The sequence below is a fragment of the Rhinolophus ferrumequinum genome, chromosome 24 (genome assembly GCF_004115265.2).
Source record: "Rhinolophus ferrumequinum isolate MPI-CBG mRhiFer1 chromosome 24, mRhiFer1_v1.p, whole genome shotgun sequence".
In the NCBI taxonomy this organism is placed as follows: Eukaryota; Metazoa; Chordata; class Mammalia; order Chiroptera; family Rhinolophidae; genus Rhinolophus; species Rhinolophus ferrumequinum.
In genome coordinates, this window is record NC_046307.1 from 34,506,578 (window position 1) to 34,527,897 (window position 21,320).

Here is a 21,320-nt window from a genome sequence, read left to right on the forward strand (position 1 = left end):
CAAAGGAAGATGAAAGAAGGTACATTTTCTGGTCCCAAACATCTGCCTCAGAAGAGAATTCCAGGAACTTTCTGGGTACAGGGCTAGGCTGTAGGTTCCCTGAGTTATTAAGATGCCTAAACACACTTCTGTTACAATCCAGTTGTATTACTTTGGGCAAATCATGTTCACTTTCCTCGACCAGTTTGTTAAGTCAGTGAACGAATGAATGCAGACCTGCCAGAACATATGAGTGCTTACTTTGTGTTAGGCACCGCGTTACTGTGTTGTGTGAGCAGTCACTGTAAATCTTCGTAATGCTGGTCTAGTAAATGAGGATTACTGTCCTCATTTTGCAAAGGAGTAAAGAGAGAATAAGGCTAAGAATTTTGCTCGGGGATAACGGATAGCAAAAAGGTGTTCAAGCTGGAATTCAAAATCATGTGTGTGGACTTAGAGACTGAACGATTGCATTTACCCAAGGGGGAAAAAAGCAGATTGAAGCGGAGAATTAAGTGTTTTCACCTCAGACTAGAATTCTATGAAATGGACCCACTCATGGACTTTTACATACGCTACTTGGATTTTAATCTATATTCTGACAATTCCCCATATCCTAAAATAATGATTTCCCCACCCCCTCAATCTACCTTTCTAATTTTAAAATATTTCCAAAGTGCCCTTTTGTATGTCAGCCTTCACCATTCTGGTATCTGCTCTCTTGATTTAGAAAACATTAAGAAAAGCTAGGTAATTCTGCTCATTCTAATGAAGAGTAAAAACATATTTCTTCGTTTGTCCTGCATCTACGGCAGCTGGGTCCAGGTCAAACACAGAATTCCCACTAGCCAGGGTGCCTGTTTTATGTGAAATGGAATGTCTCATGTTCTCCCAAATGTTAATTTTGCTAAACGGTGGGTCTGAAAAAGAAGAGGCAGTGTTTTTATATTTTAGAAATCGTTGTTTATTGTTTGAAAAGATTGGATGGAAAGATTGATAATTTGGCTATGGGGCTAGCTAGCGTGGAAACGTTAACCTTGTGAACACACGCTCCTGGCTGTTGGGGACATGTTCTCGCCCACTTACACCCACCTTCTCAGTTTCTCTTGCTTTGTAAATCTCGATGCAGTAGACAAGACGGGGCACGCTTCAAGTACTTTGGCTGTTACTGCATATGGAAATATATTCCTGGGTGATTTAGGAGATGCACCAGTTGAGTATTGTGTGTTTTGTTCCTAAATTCGGAGATGTTTTCCCATGGAGTGTGTGTCACAGTCCCCAACACCTCTCCTCCCCAACAGCTACAAAGGAACACAAGCTTTCACCTCACTAGGGTCTTGGATACGGAATCACTACACTGCAGAATCTTCCCCATAACCGACCCAAGCAAGCACTGAGTCAAGATGTTTCTACCTGTTTGCTTCCTCTGTCTTCCCCTACTCGAAGTGAGAGTCACAATTCCATCACCAGGCCGTGTCTCTTTTGCTGTATGAATAACATTTCTTCAGCACTTTACGTCCCTGGGGCATTTAATGTTGCCGACGTTTGCTTAGCAAGTCAAACTGGCAGACGGACTTGTTACCATCACCAGATTGTACCTAGGCATCTGGATGCCCAAGATATGTGCAAGGTCAGACAGAAAATGCGTTAAATAGTTTTTCAGCCTAAGATTTTATTATCCGAAACAGCGAACTCTTATGTGAGCCAAGCACAAAGGAAACCAGTGAAGAGACTTTCCTGAGAAGTTGCAGCCACTTTGTGGATAAACAAAGGGAAAGGTGGACATGACAGCCGTTGTAAAGGGTTTTTGCTAGAAGGGTGATAGCATATTTGGGATGAGGTGTGGGTTATGGTGCTATCAAATGATTTTACTTCACGTAAGTGTAAGTGATAGCTTCTTGCATTGAGCTTTCTGGGTTCCAAATTTGTGAAACTAATGCTAGGTAATTTAAGCTGAAATGGAAAATGTATTTAATACATTTAATAAAACCTAAGGGTTTAGGGATGACTCTGTGAATGCAACTGCAGAATTATACTCAGGCCTAGAAGGTTCTAGAACTAGGGATTGGAAAATTGCACAGACTCTCAGTCCTTCATCTGTACAGCTGCTTTGTTCTTCTCTTACTTGGAAAATCGTCTTCTTCTGCATCTGCTTATCTGTTTAAGAGCAGGAGTTTCTGACCTCACATTTCCCCACCAGGTGCATTACAGGTACTACTAGAATACAGTGAGTTTCAATTAGTCTCTTCTTTACCTCCAAATATTTCCATATTCCTAGAGAAAATACTCTGATTGGCCTAGCTTGGGTCATGTGCTCACTCTTGTTCCAATCAAACTGCAGAGGTGGGGATTGGATAGCTTTTACAGTATAGTCCCTATGTGATCTTGCTAATGGTACTGACACTGCTGATAATGAACTTACTTAATTATCTGTGCTTGGGTCTGGTTTCTGAGGAGTGGGTGAGGTCCCTGAAACAGAGTTCATATCTTACTCATTTTCGGTCCACCGTATTTCACATAGTTCCTACCTCTGTGGAGGTACACACTCAGTGCTCGCTAAGTGGAAAAACGCAGGACTGAATGAAAGCCAGTCCCAGTTATGGGATGTCTAACTCTTCCTACTTCAACCAGTAGAGTCTCTCCTTTCTTCATCTCCTTATTACAACATTCATCAATCATGATTGTGAGATTGCACATTGTCACTAATCATCCCAAGGAGAGGTGCAAAATTGCCCTGGAAGGCATTTTAATTCATTCATATATATATCAAATCACATAAAAACACATGGGTCTAAGGGAAAGGCAGGTGAACACAGAGATCATGGAATTTACTTTAAGAGTTGGAAAATCATTTATTTTTGAAGTGTCTTCTTACTGGAGATAAAATTTAGTTTTCCAAAGTTTAGATAATAATGAAAGGTAGTTGAATATAGAGTATTTTCTGAGTTCTTGAAAGTTGAGGTCATTTTTTGATTGTAGAAATTTAACCTGTTGTTAAGAAACAATAGAATACATAGAAGAGAAACAAAAAGGAGATGGCATTTCTGGGTGAAATCTAGATTTAAAACCAGATATCTACATTCACAGTCAGCCTCTGCTGCTTTTAGGTAAATGAAGACATGTTTTTTCTGCTATATTCATCATCTGTAAAATGGGGACAGGAGTACCCGAATAAAATGGTTGTCGTGTTGTTTAAAGAGAGAGAGAATATAGAGTTCCCAGTATGGTGCAGTAATTGGGACATTTCCATTCTATAGGAGGTTTCAGATACCCAGGTACATAGATGATTGATATTTTAGGATAAAACTCATGCCAAATCACAAAATGGAAATGTCCTGGGATACCTTTTATAAGTAGGGACCATCTAATCCCACCTGCGATCTCTTTAGTTGTGGTTTATGGGAAACACGTTGCTTTATTGGTGTAGCCCTCAGTATGTTTTGAGTCATGGCCTCTGCTCTGTATTATCAACCAGTCCTGCCGGCCAAAGTAACCTGTTTCGTTTTAAAATCCAGCTATTTCTGTACAGTGTTAGGAAGTTGTATTTGAATCCCCAGAGAATACGGCACGTTATCCTGCTGGTGAATCTGGGAAATTATTTGATAGATTCTGACTGGCGTTTGATTCTTGTGTGCGCCCTTCTTTTGTTCGCAAGTTTGTCTGTGCTTTGGGTCCTCAGTCATTGTTCCCCCAAATCCTGACTGTTTAGGGTTTCTAGCAACCCTTCAGAAGGCCTATATTAATTGATCAAATCTGGGTTTCATTGTCCATGTCCAGGATTTTTAAAAAATGTGTGTCTTTTGAAAGCAGGGTTTTGATGACTTCTCGGAGCCTTGATTCTTTCCCCACAAGAGGGACCCTCCATTTTTATAATCAAAGGTAAGGAAGAAGGCAGATTCACTTTCCAGGCAGTCGTGCTAGGACACAAACATTTCATAGCATGAGGGATGTTGGTAATTGCTTTGGGAGGGAACATTTCCTCAAAAATCAGAAGCTACCTCTATGTTTCAGGCTGTTCATCACAGCTGTCTCCCGCAGAGGCTTTTATCCGCATGTATGGAAGAGTTTACACTGTTGTAACATTTGATACTATATTAGACAACAGAGGGTAGTAGGCAAATGTGAGAGACTTTCATTTCCTTGAACCTCTGAGTGATTACAGCATTATGTTTCTGGTGAATGGCAGTGCTAATGGCTGTAAAAATATAATGGTATACCTTGAGGGATCATTAGGAAATGTAGGAATGCAAGCAAGTACATAATTTTGAGATTGATGTTATTGAGTTATTTTTAAATTCACATGAAAATGTTGTATCAGGCTCTGCATTTTCTAATCTTCTGTTTCCTGTCACCTATTGATTTACCACCTAACTACAATCGTAAGCATACACTACAAACAGTCCTTTTAATAAAGTCTTATATAAATGAACTCTTAAACTATTATCCAAATTCTTGCTCCTTAGTGTTTTTATGGTTTTTTGGTTGTTGTTAGTTTTTTAAACTTTTATCTCTGATGTATTAAGGTATAATTGACCAATAGTAACCTATTTAAAGTATACATCGTGATGATTTGATTTGATATAAGTATACATTGTGAAAAGGATTCCCTCCTTCTAGTTAATTAGCATGTCCACATAGATACTCTTTTCAGCCAGAAATAATATGGGCTGCTTTCTGGGGGTTTGCGTTCTTCTGGATCTTGAAACTTGAACTATCAACATTTTTGGTCATTTGGTAAATGAATTATCATCTTCTATCTTGTACACACAAAATAAGATAGAGATAGGAAAACAAGAAGTGATGTAAGAACATAAATAATTTGATGTCATCATTGGTGATTCTAATACTCACTGATGAACCTCAATGCCAGAAAATAATTAGCCAAATAACAATTTGCAGGAGTAGTCAAGCAGGAACTAAACATATCTTGTGCGAAAAGGTCAACTTTCTGTCAAATAGGTCAGAATAACTGTCAAATAACTGTCACAAGAGCAGTTAACTTTCACGTCTGTCTTCCCAAGAGATGCACAGCTTTGGCTTGTAGCCCATGAAAATGTATCAATCTCATATCAGCAACCTCCTAAGTACAAGCAATTTCCTCTAGTTACATTGTACTAGTTCGTGCCCCCACATTGTTCACCATGAATGTCTTGTTTGTGCTAATTCAACATTGTGACAAAGTTTGTGATAAGGTAGCCCTCCTCTTCTGAGGAGGTATGCTTAGTTTCAAGCTAATGATTGGCCAGAATTGCACATTTCTTGCTGAGGGTCAAATCAAGCTATTTGGCTGTTTTAGTAAATAAAGTTTTATTGGAACGCAGACATACCCATTCATTTAAGTATTTTCTCTGGCTGCCTTTGCGCTATAGTGGGAGAGTGGGGTAGTTGCTACACACCCTAGGATGTGGAAAAAAAAATTGCTACCTGGTTTTTACAGACATATTTGTTGAGTCTTGACATATTGTCGCTTTAGTTCTCAGCACATACTTTCCAAAACAGAAAGAAGTTTTAAAGGTAGGTCACAGATGCTGACTTTATGTCATATGCCAGCTCCTGTTCTTTGAGTACTGTCTTAAAAATTTCCAAGCAGTTGGGTGTATTTATATTTTGTTTCCCAGTTAAGGAAGCAGAAGCTATCCTAAAAGAGAACTTACATTGTATTTGTTTGACAAAGCGGGAGGAAATACGTTACAAAATTTATATGAAAATTCTTATGTAGATCCTGAAAATTAACAATAGATTTGAAAACCATGTTCAGGACATTTAAACACTAAGAAAGACAAAAGTGGCCTAAGGCCTTTTAAATGTTTCTCTCTCTCCCTCTCTCTCTCTCTCTCTCTCTCTCTCTCTCTCTCTCTCTCTCTCTCCCTTTTTTTCCCTTTAGCTGCCTCTATGTAAATTCTTACTATTTTTAACACAGCTTTACGGGTGTTCTTTAAGGCCGGTTCTCTGCCAGCTCCGGGAAATAGATTACTGGTGGGAAACAAGGTCCTTCCCTTCAAGGAGCGTCTCACACAGCGCAGAATGCTCTCCTTGTTATCACTTCTTTCCGAATTTGGCACCTCAGTTCTTGTGCCATGTCATCCTTGAAGCACATCTTTCATGAGTATTATCTGCTTTCTCATAATAACAAAATAGTAGAAAACATTGACTCCATCCTCACATACACATAAGAGAAATGTTGAAAGTAGATGGCGCTGTGAGGCCCCCCCCACCCCATCTTTTTTTTTTTAGGTGAGGGCATGGAACACCAAGAGTTGACAGCACCTAGTTAGCATTCTGCGCTGCAGACTCCCGTGGAGCTGACCACCCATTCTCTTTCTCCCTCTCAAAATATGAATACGCCATTTTACATCCTTTCTCACAGGATGTGTAAATTACTCTGGTTCTAGTCTCTGCACTTCCCTACTCTCTTAAGACCTTTCTATGTCACTATTTATTATGCAGAGTGATTTAGACCCATCCCAGTCCCTGAAGTGCTACATCTCCACCTCCAACATTTATTCCCCGTAAACAACATAATTTTCAGTTACCAGCATCCACCTTTCTGGACAGATAATGAATTAATTATAAACAACTAATCCTTTTCATGTCATTTTCTCCTTATCACATATGTGATCATTTCTATGATGAACTCAATAATTTCTATTTAAAACACAGGGCCAAAATCTCTCTGATTTTCAGAAGAATGGGTGATGTGTTGAGAACATCTCGGTGTCAGAGTTTCGGTATTAGACAAAGTGTTTTCTGCAGCAAACGCTGGACCCCACATGGGCGAGTGGTATCTGTGTGTCTAGCCTAGGAAAGTGCTGCTATGCTAACGCTTAGAGCTCTGAAACGAGGCACCCTAGTAGGTATCATTTGGAATAGCGGTGCTTGTACTCTGGAGATCACTAAGTTAACAGCTACTGTGATTTTTAATGGCTAGAGGCTGTTGATGGCAGGGATGAAGTTGATGGTGGTGGTGTTAAAGTCCGTCACAATTGTTATTAGGAGATTCATACATCCCATTTTGGCATCTCACATTAACCCGTCAAGGCAGGCACCTTATCTTCATTTTCCAGCTGTGGAAACTGAGGCCTATCCCTGTTAACTCTTCACGAGAGGTTTCATACGTCCCTCTTCTTTGTCTCCATGTCCGTGATGTGTAAGACACAATTGCATATACTGGTCAACAGAGTGGATATTTTCCTTATTGGATTCATCGGGATTGTGATGTGGTTACTTCCATTCATGAGAAAATTGGAGGACGGGGTTCTCAGACAATTTCAAATTCAGTGACCAAAAGGGATGTGGTAGAACATTCTAAGACTGCCCTTTTCTCTGAATTACTGTTTTTGTAATGAAGGCCGGACTCAGAGTCAGAAACCTCTCAGTCCCAATGTCAGCATGAACACTCACTAAGTGTGTGGAGTTAGCACGTCACTTAACCTCCCAGAGTCTCTTATGGCTCCATCTCTAAGCCACGCATAAAGATACTGATATTGCAGAATTGAGCAATTCAAGGAGCCTAACTCAAAGCCTGGCGCTGTGTGGGCATTCGTCAATGGGAGCTTGACTTGCCAATGATGTTTCACTTTGATGTTTTGCTCAGAAATCAGTGCTCCAACAGCCCCTGCTCCCTCTGAGTATCTGGTGCTATGTTCAGTCCCTTGTATGAGAAGGCCACACTCAGCGACATGGGAAGAAGCTGCTCTGTTGTTCCCTTCATTAAATTTTGAGGCTGTGGGCTCCTTTGCCCGCTCCGCTGCCTCTCTAGCGCGGCATTGCAGGGAGGAGGAGAGGGAGGGACTGTCTTTCTGGTTACGGTAATTGAGCCGATGCCTAAGGTACAGCCATCTGTTTGGCTCCTGATCTCAGGAGGCACAGAGGAAAATGGGAGGAGAGCAGCGGGGCCTGCACGTGGGGAAGGTGGAGCTGAGGAGGCAAAGGCTTCAGTAAACTTCCACATCTCATCCTGAAATTTTAGCAGGAGGTGCAACCATGCTGACTGGCTTGAATGTTAAACAGTTTGAACTGGAGAAGGGGGAAAGACATGGAATTACACTAAATACCAATGTGACGTGGACGGTCGACTTTTTATTGCTATTCAAATAAGCCTGCTATACGCAAACCCGCAGGCCTGTACTACGATGGCAAACACCTAGACTCGCAGGTGCATTGTGTCCCTTTGTGTCCTTGGCTCCCTGGGACTGCTAGCACACAGAAACGTCGTTGCATTTCACAATCCATAAAATTCAGAGACTGGAGATCCCGGTTCCGCTGTCATCATTTCCTGTGCAAACGGCTCCAGGGACCCTAACGGATTCGAAAAGGCAACATCAAGTAGCTCTGAAGCTAGAGAGCAAAATACAGTTGTGAATTTGCTTTTTCTGCTCTGGACATTAACCAGAGTTGGCTTTTTATCCCCCGGTATCTCAGTATAACAGTGCAGGGGAACGGAAAGCCACTTGCTTTTGACCTTTATTTCCTACTGCATTAAATGAGTAGGGGACTATCTTCTAGTTTTGTAGATTTTTAAACCAGATTTTCCTTGGTCCATCCAGAGACCACAGGGATATTCTATGTCCAGATATTTTGGAGTGTATGTATGTTCAGGCTTGTTCTTAAATGTTTCTGAGAAAAGAGACTGGAAATCTTTGCGTACACACTCAGGTTTTCACACTATGTCCATCTGAGCCCAACTTGAGGGTCAGGGAGCGGCCAAGTGACTGAGACTCCAATTCCTACACTGGGTCAGCTTCTCTCTCTTCTGTGTGTGGGGTTCTGTGTTATGTTCCCTTACGATTATGTGCTTAACGATTTTAAAGTAAACCACTTTCATGGAGGCATTCTAATACACACAAAAGGAATCTGTGAATGCACTGTTTTTAGGTTGACTTAGCATTTCCACTTTTAGTAATAGGCAAAATTTACAGAGTAGTTATGGATAAACGGACCGTGCGTTATCTATTACATCTTTTGAAACACAGCAGCGTGACACCTGCAATATTTAAGAAATATGTAAGCAATCCAATTAACATGTTATCAGAAGGAAAAAAGATATTCTCCAGGAGCTTTCTGATTGATCTTTTAAATGTACATATTTTTTAAACTATAAACATGCTCATATAATGAAACTTTTTATTGGATTTCTAAAAGATCTGTGACATCAGCTCAGATTAGGAAACAAGCACGTTTGATTCACATGCATTGACTTTCTCCACTCCTTCCTAGAAACACTTCTTCAATGGTTTTTCATAGTTTCCAATGGGGAAGAAAGGGATCAAATTGATCTCTGTTCAGAATTGACAGAGTTCCAGTCCATGTGGGTATCTGGAAATGACTGGCTTTCCTGGTACCAAACCTTCCAAAGGTCTGCAGTTTGTAAGATAAATATGTCCAAGCACAGTGAAAGGATGCCCAGGGAGTGGGGGTGATCAAAGATCAATGATGAGGGTGACTCAAGTTTAGACAACTAGCTACAGTATGCGTCGTAACAGGAAAATAGTAGCTGTCTGTTGGATGTGCCTAAAATTTACCCAATGCATCATTCATGCACATATTTACACACATACAGTTCCACTCACATATATAATACACACACATGCACACACACACACACACACACACACACACATCTCAAGTGGGCTGTCAGTGATTAACAAGTCAACCCCCTTAAGTAGTTGGATAATCTGAAAAGTTAATAGTCAACGGTGTTACAGCTCACAGGATTAGTTAATTAGACAAAGGCTTGCAGGCAAGATCTCTGTAGTCTGTTCTGCTAAAGTGATGGAACCCACTTAGGCAACTGATGAAAAAAGCAGTGTGAACACTCTTCCAGGGAGGAAATGTGGAATGTAAGAGAACAAAGCTTCAGCATAGCAGTAACGAGCGGGCAGAGGCATTGCCATCCAATGATTGCCATTTGTCTGTGCCGCAAAAGGCAGCGGCTTAGGGAAAAGATTTATAATTTTGGTTACCGTCTTTCCTACTGCTTCAAGGCAATTTTAATTACTTTGTAAAATCAGTCTCTAAACTTGCATTTCCCCCTGTGAATTGTTGACCTTCACTTTCAAGGACGACTATGCAGAGTGCTTGTCCATAGCAGGTAATGAATGCATTTCATTAGACAGAGGGTGGTTGCTTAACCATATTAAGATGAAGACCAACATCTTATTATTTTAGAATTGTCTTAAGAAGAAAATATGTTGACAAACGCTGCTGCTTGTATTTGGCTTCTCATGATCTTTTCCAGGGGTCACAACAGTATCTCTTTTTCATTTGCACCAAAAGGCACGAATATAATGACCTATATTGGCCAAGCAGGGGTTTCAAATAAGTGAAGCAGACTGATTATAAAATCAAAAGGGTAGTAAAATAATAATAATAATAATAATAATAATAATAATAATAATTAGAGCTTGTGTGCCCAGCCTAAAATTGAGAGTGATGTCCTAGATAGGCATTTGTTTTCATAATGGAATTCTAGTCCAGGTTTGCTGGATTGCCTGAATAAAATTTAAATATATATTTAAATATATATATATATATATATATATATATATATATATATAGAGAGAGAGAGAGAGAGAGAGAGAGAGAGAGATTATATGTATAAGACTTTTTACTTTGGTATAACTGTCGAATCATGTGCATTTTCAAGAAGTAAGACAGAGACATCCCTTAGTACCCTTCAGTCCCCCTCTACCAATGACATGTTGCAGACTGTGGTCCAGTACGATCACCATGATGTTGTCATGGATACGGCCCAGATAGACAACATTCCCATCACCACAGGATTCCTCGTGATGTCCATTTATGGCCATACTCACTTCCCTCTCACCCTCACGTCCACCTTAACCCTGGAAACCATGAATCTGGTCTCATGTCTATACTTCTGTCATTTTTAAGAATGTTATACAAGTGGAGTATACAGCATGTAACCGTGGGAATTCTCTGTTTTCACTCAGCATTATTTTCTGGATATCATCCTGATTTTTGTGTATATCAATGGCTCGTTCCTTTTTTTATTGAAGAGTCGTGTTTCATGCCATGAGTGTACCAGAGTTTGTTTAACCACTTGCCCCTTGAAGAACACCTGGGTTGTTTCCAGTCCAGGGCTGTTATAAACAAACATTTTGCTACAAACATCTGTGTACAGATTTTTGTTTAACCGTAAGGTTTATTTCTCTGGGATAAATGTCTAAGAGGGCAATTACTGAGTTGTAAGGCAGTTCCACATTTAGTTTGTTTGTTTGTTTGTTTGTTTGTTTAATAACTGCTAAATTGTTTTCCAAAGTAGCTGTGCCATTTTACATCTGGCCAGCAATGTATGAGTCATCCAGTTTTTCCACATCTTTGCCAGTACTTAGTGTTGTTATAATAATTATCACCATCATCATCATTATTTAGCCATTCTGACAAGTCTGTAGTAATGTCTCATTGTGGTTTTAATTTGCATCTCTCTAATGGCTAATGATGTTGAACATCTTTTTATGTGTTTATTTGTCATTTGCATGTCGTATTTAGTGAAATGTCACTTCATGTCTTTCACCTATTCTTAAGTTGTATATTGTTGTTTTAGAAAGCTGAGTTTTAAAAAAACATTTATATATTCTTGATATCTGTCCTTTATCAAATATATGGTTTGCAAATAGGTTCACTCAGTCTGTATATTGTCTTCTCATCCTGTTAACAAGATCTTTTGAGAAGTAAAAGTGTTTCGTTTTGATGAAGTTCAACTGTTATTTTACTTTTATTTCCAAGATTTCTTCTTTCATTGTTTCCTTTCTGTTTTAGAGAACAATTTTGCACCATTCTTGTAGAATATGTCTGCTGGTTACAAATTTTCTTATTTTTTCTTCATCTGAGAATTTCTTGTTTTGTCTTTCATCCTAGGAGGATATTTTCACCTTATATAGGGTCTTGTTTGAAAGTTCTTTTCTTTCAGTACTTGAAAAATATTTTGCCATTTCCTTCTGGCCTCCATGGTTTCTGATGAGAAACTTCTGTTCAAGTTGTTTTCCTCTACATGGTGTCATTTATCTCACTGCTTTGCAGACTTTTCAGAAGTTTGATTATGATATATCTTAATATGGACGCGTTTGGATTTATCCTGTTTGGGATTTACTCACCTCTTTCAATGTGTTGGTTTATATCTTTTGCAAGTTTGGATGTATTTAGCATTTTCCCAGTCCCTCCCTACATTCTCAGCCCCTCTCTTTCTGTATTCCTTCTGGAACTCTGACAACGTAAACATTAGGTCTTTTGTTATCATTCTGTAGGTCTCTGAGGCTCTGTTCATTTTTTTTTCTTTAGTCTATCTTTTTGGTTATTTATTTAGGTTTTTTTAGTTCTAAAATTTTCATTGGAGTCTTCTTTATATCTTCTGTTTGTTTTCTGAGACTCTTTGTTTTATTTGATGAGACTTCTACTCTTTTGCTTGTTTCAGTTGCATGCATGCATGATTGCTCACTGAAGCCTTTTTATGCCTGTTTTAAAATCTATTTCAAATAATGCTAAAATCTTTGTTATCTCAGTGTTTGTATCTATTGATTGCCTCTTTTCGTTCAATTTGAGGTCTTCCTAATTGTTTGTATGACAGGTTATTATTTTTTTTTCATTGAAAACTAGACATTTTGGGTATTATATTACGAGATTCTGGATCTTATTTAAACCTTGTATTCTAGCTGGTTTCCTCTGATCCTGCTCTGTGAGAATAAGAGAGGTCCCATCTCATGATTGGTAGGTTAGAAAAGAAGTCCAGGGTCCCCATTCACTCTTTGTTAACACCCAAGTGCAGGGAGCTCCCTGTTAGGAGTTTGGGGGAGGGGTGGGATTTCTGGCTTCTCAGTAGGTCTCTCCACTCATACCTCCCTGGGTGGTAGGGATAGCAGTACCTGATTACTTCTCCACACAGGACATCTGCTGACACCAGCAACCTCTAACAAGGGGCAGAAGGACTCGTAACCACTGGGAGATAGTGAAAGTGCTGACTCTCGGCTAAGCCCCCTCCTACATCACCCCTGCAGAGAACGAGAGGGCCACCTTGTTCCCACGAGTGGGGTGGAAGGCCAGGCTCCCTATGAGTAGGGAATGGCCCCATTACTTCCTGGAAGTGATGAAAATCCTGGCTCTCTTCTTAGCCTTCTCTGAAACCACTGCTTTTGAAGTGGGAATCCCTTGTTGCTTCCTCAGCGGCGTGGAAGTCTAGGCTCCCCATTTGGCTTTTATTGATGAAGATGGGGTGAGGCTATAGTTTTTTCCACGTAGTTTGGGTGGAGTGAGGTGGTTACTGTCTAAAAGCTGTCTCTTTTGTTAGGCGGCTCCTTTCATAGTTCTTTGGCTAGAAGGAGCCAACTTCTTTGGGGGACTTTGTTGTCTGTGCCTATTGATGTTTCTGGGTTGCCAGTATGTTTAGCTCCAAGTCTGGGATATATAGGACAAAAGAAAAAAAAATCTCAGGAACTCACCACAGTATTGTTCCTTGGGTCCTGAGGGCCGTAGTTCATCTGCCTCTTCTTTCCACCTTTCAGACTCCTTTTATATTTGCTTTACATTTGACGCCCAGGGTTTTAAAGCTGAACTTATTGGGAGGAATAGGTGAAAGTATGTTTATTCCATATTTCTGGGAGCAAAAATTTCAAAACTGCCCAATTTTTAATGATAAGCTGGAGACCCAGATTTTAATATAAAATGTCCTTGTTTGTCTTTTTTTTATATATTGAAAAAATTAAATAGCAGGCAGCCTGAATGCAGAATATCTATAGGCTAACAGTCTGTGTACTCTGCTCAATTTCCAAGGAAATTAACTTTCCCTGACTAAGACTTGTGATTTTTACCTCATTATATAAAAATTTCTATCATTTGTGTGAAGATGACATTGCTGGCAAACTTGAACTCTCAAGGGCATAGCCAAGAAAGAGGAGTTTAGCAGGAAAAGATCACTGGGCAACCAAATTAGACATCAAAACATCCAAACACAAAATTTCTTGTACTTTATAAACAGGTAATAAGCCTTCAGTCTTTAAAAATAAGCCTTTAAATCAGAGCATGATTTTTAAAAGTAAAATAAAATCACATATACACACACATCGAATGTCAACCTGCTTTCCAAAGCATGGTGCAAATTAGAGGCAATAGGATTTCATGAGTCAGGAACACTAAAAAACCTTACAGTTAAGCAGGAGAGAGGGAAATGATCAAATCCACTCAAAACACTCGATTCCCTAAAAACGTCCTTGTGGCTGACTCCTCAACGTTGCTACACGGCGTTTTATGCCCTCCATAGGTGCTGAAGGCCTTCCTTTATTGGTTAATCCTGCAAGTATTGAGATTAATAATCAGAACTGATTTTTCAGGGGTTTATATTTTCACCTCTGCCCTCTGTCTAATACAAGTCTGTGACTACTTAGCTAAGGACAAAAAATAAAAGTTTAATCCTTCAGAGAAGAAGGAGAAGAAAACAACAACAACAAAAAACACTTATTATAGAGCCATTACCATGTGTTAGATAGCATATTGGGAGCTTTATCACAGTATCTTTTAATTAAAAAAAAAGAAAAGAAAAGAAAGGAAAACTATGAAGTAGATACTATTATTTTCCATTTTCACTGGTTGAGAAACTGAGTCTGAAAGGCCAGGAGTAATTTTACAAGGGCTCTGGCTAGTTGGGACTATGGGGAGACTGGCATCCAATCAAGGCTTCAATAGCCGTGCTCTTCCCCAGCCTATAACATGGATTCTAAAATGCTGAGATCACATGTTGGAAATGAAGGGAGAGGATGTTTGGCCTTCAGAAATTGCATTAATGTTACCACAGTTGAATCGATGCTGCACAGCAAAAACTTACATGCCAGCGTTGACTGTTGGTGTCCTCCAACCATCTTGAGTGGTGACTTGGGGTCTTGACTGGCGACTCTCAAAGGGACTTCTCAACTTCCTGAGTCGGGAACTGTAGCCGCTACGAAACTAAGTATTAGCTGTTATTTTTTACTGACTGTGGCAGCAGCACGACTGTGCGTGGTGCTCAGAGCACGTGCACCCTTTTTCATGGCCAATTGCCAAACAAAATTGTCCATTACAGGCAGTATTTGATAAAGTATACAAATAGTGTACATTAGGAAGGTTGGTGAGATCCGGAAGGGCCTCTTGGTGTAAAAAGATAAGGGAGGGCTAATTTGGCTTCTGCTGGCTCAGGACAGATGCCGTCCACATCGTGTGTGTATAGGCTAGGTCTTTGGTTTACATGTAGGTATCTCACTGCAGGGTGGTAAATAACCGAAGAAGAGCAGAGGGGCTCAGAACTATACATCTGTTCCCCAAGTATTTCCTGACACATTGAGGACTCGGAGAGCAATAGTAGATTGGAGAAAAATGATTACACTGGCTCTAAGGTGTGTTTTCCATTTTAATTAAAATCCTTATTTGTCCATTCTGTCCAGACCCTGGCCCCGTGGTCCCTGCTATTTTGCATGGCTGGTGAAATCAATAGGAGCCTATCATTTGGAACTTGGAGACAGCTAAGCATTTTTTGTTGTGTTTGCTAGGCAGAAGGCTTGTGTTTTCTGAGTGATATTTGGCACATGCTTTCAGGCCCACGGTGTCCAGTGACAGACTGTGGGGCTCCCAGGTTGCCAGTTCATGTTAGAGAGGTTCGTTTCTATCATCTTTCTTGTTGTAGTTCGTGCTCTTCCCTGTATCCCTTTTCTGCAAAGGATATCCCAGCAATGGAAGGGGCAACATGGGTGGGCTTAGGCTGGTAATGCACTGTTTGTGCCAATAGGAACTCTTGTCAGCAAGATCTCCTGTTGATAGATGTCTAGGGAAAAGAAGTGACCAGGTGTGTCCAAAACACAGATCTGCAAAGGTGGGAAAACCGACCAGGAGATTGCTGAAGGCTCCTTAAAGAATTGGAGTTCGAGCGTTTGCATGTCAAGAATGCCTTATCGTATTATTCTCCAGACCTCGATAGGCAATTTTGTGTTAGTCGAATTCATGTGGTACCATCGCAAAGCATCAGCAGCATAAATTTGTGCCTCGTATACATTTATTTTCATTTATTTTTGATATGTGTTTTTCCCAACTCTGCTATAGCAATAAGAGGCTATAATTAAATAAGGATAAAATCAGTTTTGCTTTGAACTGCTTCGTAGTAAGATCTTGCATTAGAGTGACAGATATCATGTCATTTGCGCGCATATAGAAAATCAAAAGATGAGTTATTTTGCTATTACGTTTTCCCCCAAATTTATTAAATTAAACAGCAAGAAAATTAATTTACTGTATCAAGCCCTTCTATGTAGGCTGATTGTTTCAGTATACATTAAGCATTTGCAAAACAGATTATGTGGCTCTGACCAAATTGGCCTTTTTTTGTTTTTATCTGAGTCAGAATGGGTGACAGCATTTTTTTTAATCACAGTCTTGGTTGTTTCCTTCGATGTGTTTAGGTGGTAAAGTGACAAGCGCCAAAACTCAGGCCTGACTTTTCTGAAATCATCCGCATTCTGCCTGATCTGGAATAATGGATGTAAAGGACCGGCGACATCGCTCCCTGACCAGAGGGCGTTGTGGCAAAGAGTGCCGCTACACGAGCTCGTCCCTGGACAGTGAAGACTGCCGCGTGCCTACGCAGAAGTCCTACAGCTCCAGTGAGACTCTGAAGGCCTATGATCACGACAGCAGGATGCACTATGGAAACCGAGTCACAGACCTCGTTCACCGGGAGTCAGATGAGTTTCCAAGACAAGGTATGTGGAACCGGCCTCACCGTCGTGCTGCCTTACATTCTGACGTGTGTTGTTGTTCACTGTTGATGACTAAGGTTGGTGAAAACTGGGAGCAAAGTATGGAGCCATCCAGTGTTCCATTAGAGTTTAATTGAGGAGGACAGTCCCTTTTATGCACCGTATCAAACTCCTGTGGGTATCACAAAAGGGCTTCTTTTGTCCTGGACACTAAATTCTTTGACAGTTTGTTGGTTGCGTTTTGAGACCCATCGTGGTGGGTTTTGGCACAAACAACATAGGGGAGACCCTGGGCTCTATAAGGGTATTCCTGTTGAATTATAGTGTTTATTTTTTAATTCTTTGGTGAGTAAAATTTGTGTTCTCCCAAATACTAACAGTTGGCATTCTCCTTGTGTCCAATATCCATTAGGAATTGTGGTATCACCTTTCAAGGTCCATGTGTAGACATGCAGACCAAAGCAAAACCATGCTGAGAAGTGGTATAGCTAAGTTGACTCCCTAGCTCCACATCTTGCATTCTGTTTGCCAGCCTTGCTGTGTGTTCGATTAATTTTGCCTTAGCAAAACTACAAGTGAACGCACAAAAAATACAGTGGATGGCCTTGGAAAAAAGGTCACTCGGCCAGTGTCAAGGGTCAGGACCCAGTCTGCCAGGTTATTACCTCACTGATTCTTTATTTCTTGTTCCAATACATGTGGCAACTAATTTAATTCCTAATGAGTTACCTTAGCGTGTGTCAGGCTGCTGTAACAAAATACTGTACACTGTTGGGTTATGAACAACAGAAATTCATTTCACGCATTTTATAGGCTGGGATGTCCGAGATGAAGGTGCTAGCTGATTTGGTGTCTGGTGAGAGCCCTCTCGTTGGTTCACAAACAGATGTCTTTTCCTGTGTCCTCATATAGCTGAAGAGGGTGAGGGAGTTCGCAGGGCCCCCATTTATAAAGACGCTAAACCTATTCATGAAGGCTCCACCCTCATGACCTACACACCCCCAAAGGCCCCACCCCCAAATATCATTAGGGATTAGGGTTCCTTCTATGCAGCATCACACGCATTCAATGGAGAGCAGCTTGGAATTGCATTCCTGGTTTCTGAGCTTCCTGAAGTTTCTTTACTTATTCTTATTTTTTTGATTATTATTTTCTTAGAAAACACTATATATATGTAAAATCTATAATCCAGTGCCTGTTATAAAAAACTTCTTTTGTAAGCTCTCAGTGTCGCCTAGCTCCAGCTTTTATATTCAATAGGATATTACAGAAAAGTCAGCTGAGAAACAGTTAAAATTATGTTTCCATTGCAGTTGTGGACCCTTGCAAGATGCAATTTTTATTTAATCTTCACTCTTATTTTCAGAGTTACGTTCATGTAAATGAAACACATTTCAAACAGGGGGAGGGTTGCTTGCAAATTGCTCTGTACCAAATGTCTTTGATCTGTGAGTGACTTCAACGAGTGTTTTACTTGTTATGTTCTCACCCGACCCCAAAATGTATGTAGTGGGAACTGGGGACAAAATATATGTCCCCTGTGAAGAATCACAGCTTAATTAATTAAGGGAGTGCTTAAGTTTCCAGTATGAAAATTTCTGACACCTTTCTGTTATTTTCAAGAGTATCACTAATACAAGACTCCAATATTTTGAAAGGTGATGCACGTTCAACATGGTTGAAAACCTTTCATTTTCTGCTGTATTTTTGGTTTCATTTACGGTGTTGCTGCATACATTTTGTTTCTTGTGATTCTGCGCTGAAATGTAAGCTCTTCTTTCTAAGTCTCATTAAAGGTGCATCCTGGCTTCTGGGTCATTGTTCACTGAACTGTAGATCCCAGATTATTGTTGAATAGTGGATTGGCCTGTCACATTTTCCCTTATTAATATTTACATAAAATGGAACCAAATGCTAGGGATTTTATTTTCAAATATACCTTTCTTCTTCCTGTTTAATCTTGTTCCTCTCCATTGATAATAATGGAAGTTGCTTGGCCATATCAAACTCATAGCTTTGCAATTAACAATTCACACATGCCGTGTGTTGTTATTGAGCCCATATTTGTTTGTATAATGTGTTTGCATGAATTAAAAACTGTGCAGGCCAAAAGTAAAAATGAAAAGGCATTGGAAAGTATTTGCATATGCAAGTGCAATTCCTTCTGAAGACGTCTATGAATTTATGCATGAAAATGTAGCCAGAGTCTGAGTGGATCTCCTTTGATGGGTTCTAAAATTGAACTCTGCAGGAAGTAAATAAGTACATATTTAAGCACAGGAGGAACAGGAGATACAATCTGGCAAGCGGTACATTCAACATGAAACTTAGCTGCTACAGAGAGGGTTAAAATAAATTTTACACTCAGTAATAACAATAATTTTTTTAAATGTCATGCGTTTCCCGTTTTCTTTTCTTATTCATGAAATCAAAGAGCAGGATCATCTCAGTACTTATTAGCCTAGAGGCGCAGTAGCAGGGATCGTTGTGTGATCATCTCCTGTGGTATTCTTATTTAAAACCCAAGACACTGATTATAAAACAAACACGCTTCTCACATACAAGCAAGTTTGGCAAACACAGTTGGATGACTCTCCAGATGCTCAGAGTGGAAAAGAATTGCCAGCCAGTAAAGTGACGTGAGGCCAGGGTCAGACCTTGTCCAGTTTCCCCAGCTGGCCGGCTGCAAGTATCACTTGTGAGAAGCTGCCAGGTCCCAGCAGGAGAGAGGGGCCAGGTGTTCCCCTGAGAAGCTGATAGAAGCGCCTGTCAAATTCTGCCTTCTTTGCTTGCTTTCAACACAGAATCCTCCTCTGCCTTCTTTTATTGTGGGCCTCTTCTTCTAATTATCTGTCTGGCCTCTATTATGCTGGGTCCTCCTGGTTAGAAGGGAGAAAATCGCTGACCTTACGTCTGTGGCCGTTGGAGTAATTAGTAAATGACTAATCCTGCAATAAATATCATCCTAGTGGTCGGAGAGTTAATGCACCTGACAAAAGGGACCAGTGGTCTGATCTATAATCAGACCCAGTGCCAATCCCACCTGTGAAATAGATGCCACTGTGAATAAGGGAGGTCGGCCAAGTTCCCAGGCGAGTTGTATAAGCTGCTTTTTGGATCCTACACCCTGACGTTAGGGTGTAGAGCAGTGTGATATACAAGACATCCTGCTGTGTCTTAAGAGCCTAAAGTTAGACTTGAACTCTACTTTTGCATATTTGTGTGCCTGTGACTCTGATATGCATGCTGTGCTGCACCAGGATGAGTTAGTGCACAGTGTTCAGATGTATTGAACAACAATAATAATAAAGGAATAACGGCTCACATCTAGTATGCACTTTCTACATGTCAGATGCCAGTCTAAGCTTTTGGCTTGTTTTGCCTCAGTTAACATCCGTCACAATGTTGTAAGGTGGGTACTGTTATCATTCCCGTTTTTATGGATTAGGAAACTGAGGCATGGAGAGATTAAATAAATCATCCAAGGTAAGAATTTAAGAAGAAGTGGAAATAGGTTTCACATCAGGGAGTTGGCTGGATTCAAGAGCCGTGTTTTCAACCACTGTTTGATCCCCCAGTACATAAACAAAAAACAAGCCGTCAAAGCCTCAGTCAAAGGCTAGGGAGGGACTATGAAGTTCAATTTATAATTGTTTTAGGGATCAACACCATTAAACCTTTCTTAATAGTACATGAACTGCAGTCCCTGGTATCTATTGAACATATACAGAGAACTACCACCAGGCCCATTGATCTATATTCCTTTTCTCACCTATTTCCCTCCATTTCCACAACTATCGTGCTTCCCCGAAAATAAGACCTCGCCGGATCATCAGCTCTAATGCGTCTTTTGGAGCAAAACTTAATATAAGACCTGGTCTTATTTCACTATAATACCAGGTCTTATATCATATAAAACCCGGTCACATATAATATGAGACCAGGTCCTATATGATATAAGACCCGGTCATATATTATATAATATAAGATCGGGTCCTATATTAATTATTGCTCCAGAAGACACATTAGAGCTGATGGTCCGGATGGTGTTATTTTCAGAGAAACACGGTATTCCAGACTCCCTGGAAGTGTTCCTCCTTTCATCCCTCTCCACTAACCAACTGTAGGGAAAAGTTTCTACTGTTCAGACATGTGCCAGCCTGTCAGCACCGATTCTCTGCCCTCCCCTACACTCATCACCTTTCTGCACAACTTCTCAACCTGGAACACTTACCAAGAAAGGTGTTGCTATCTAAATGATATTGCTCAGGTAAGCAGAACTGACTGGCTTCTGCGCTAGCCAGGGCCCAATGGGCCAGAGAGTTCAGCCAGGCTTCTCATGCCTCAAAAAGCCCTTCTTTCCGGTTACTAGTGCAAGTCTCTCGAGAGGGGCCAAGATTGAATTCTTTCTCCGCACCTCAGGCTGGCTGTTTGGGTCAAAGTTGAAGAAAGAATTGGGGGCAGATTGGATTTTTTGAAAGTATGCTTGCATCAGTTTTCTCCATCGGTTCTAGCCCAGAACTAACTTTCACTAACCCTTTGATGCACTTTTGAAATACATAAGCACACACAAACACACGTACGCACAAGTACATATTCATTTTGGCTAGG

The 21,320-nt window shown here is 40.4% G+C and overlaps 1 protein-coding gene across 2 annotated transcripts in view; it reads left to right on the forward strand.

Annotated features, from left to right (window-relative positions):
- TENM2 (teneurin transmembrane protein 2) overlaps window positions 1–21,320 on the forward strand; it is a 1,147,948-nt gene that overhangs the window by 256,070 nt on the left and 870,558 nt on the right. The window contains exon 3 of one of the 2 annotated variants that reach the window (XM_033096732.1): window positions 16,413–16,712. In XM_033096732.1, the coding sequence (XP_032952623.1) occupies window positions 16,487–16,712 (226 nt within the window). In that variant the 5' untranslated portion in view covers window positions 16,413–16,486. Of the gene's footprint in view, window positions 1–16,412; window positions 16,713–21,320 lie in introns of those variants that run through there. The other variant, XM_033096733.1, reaches the window with a different exon arrangement.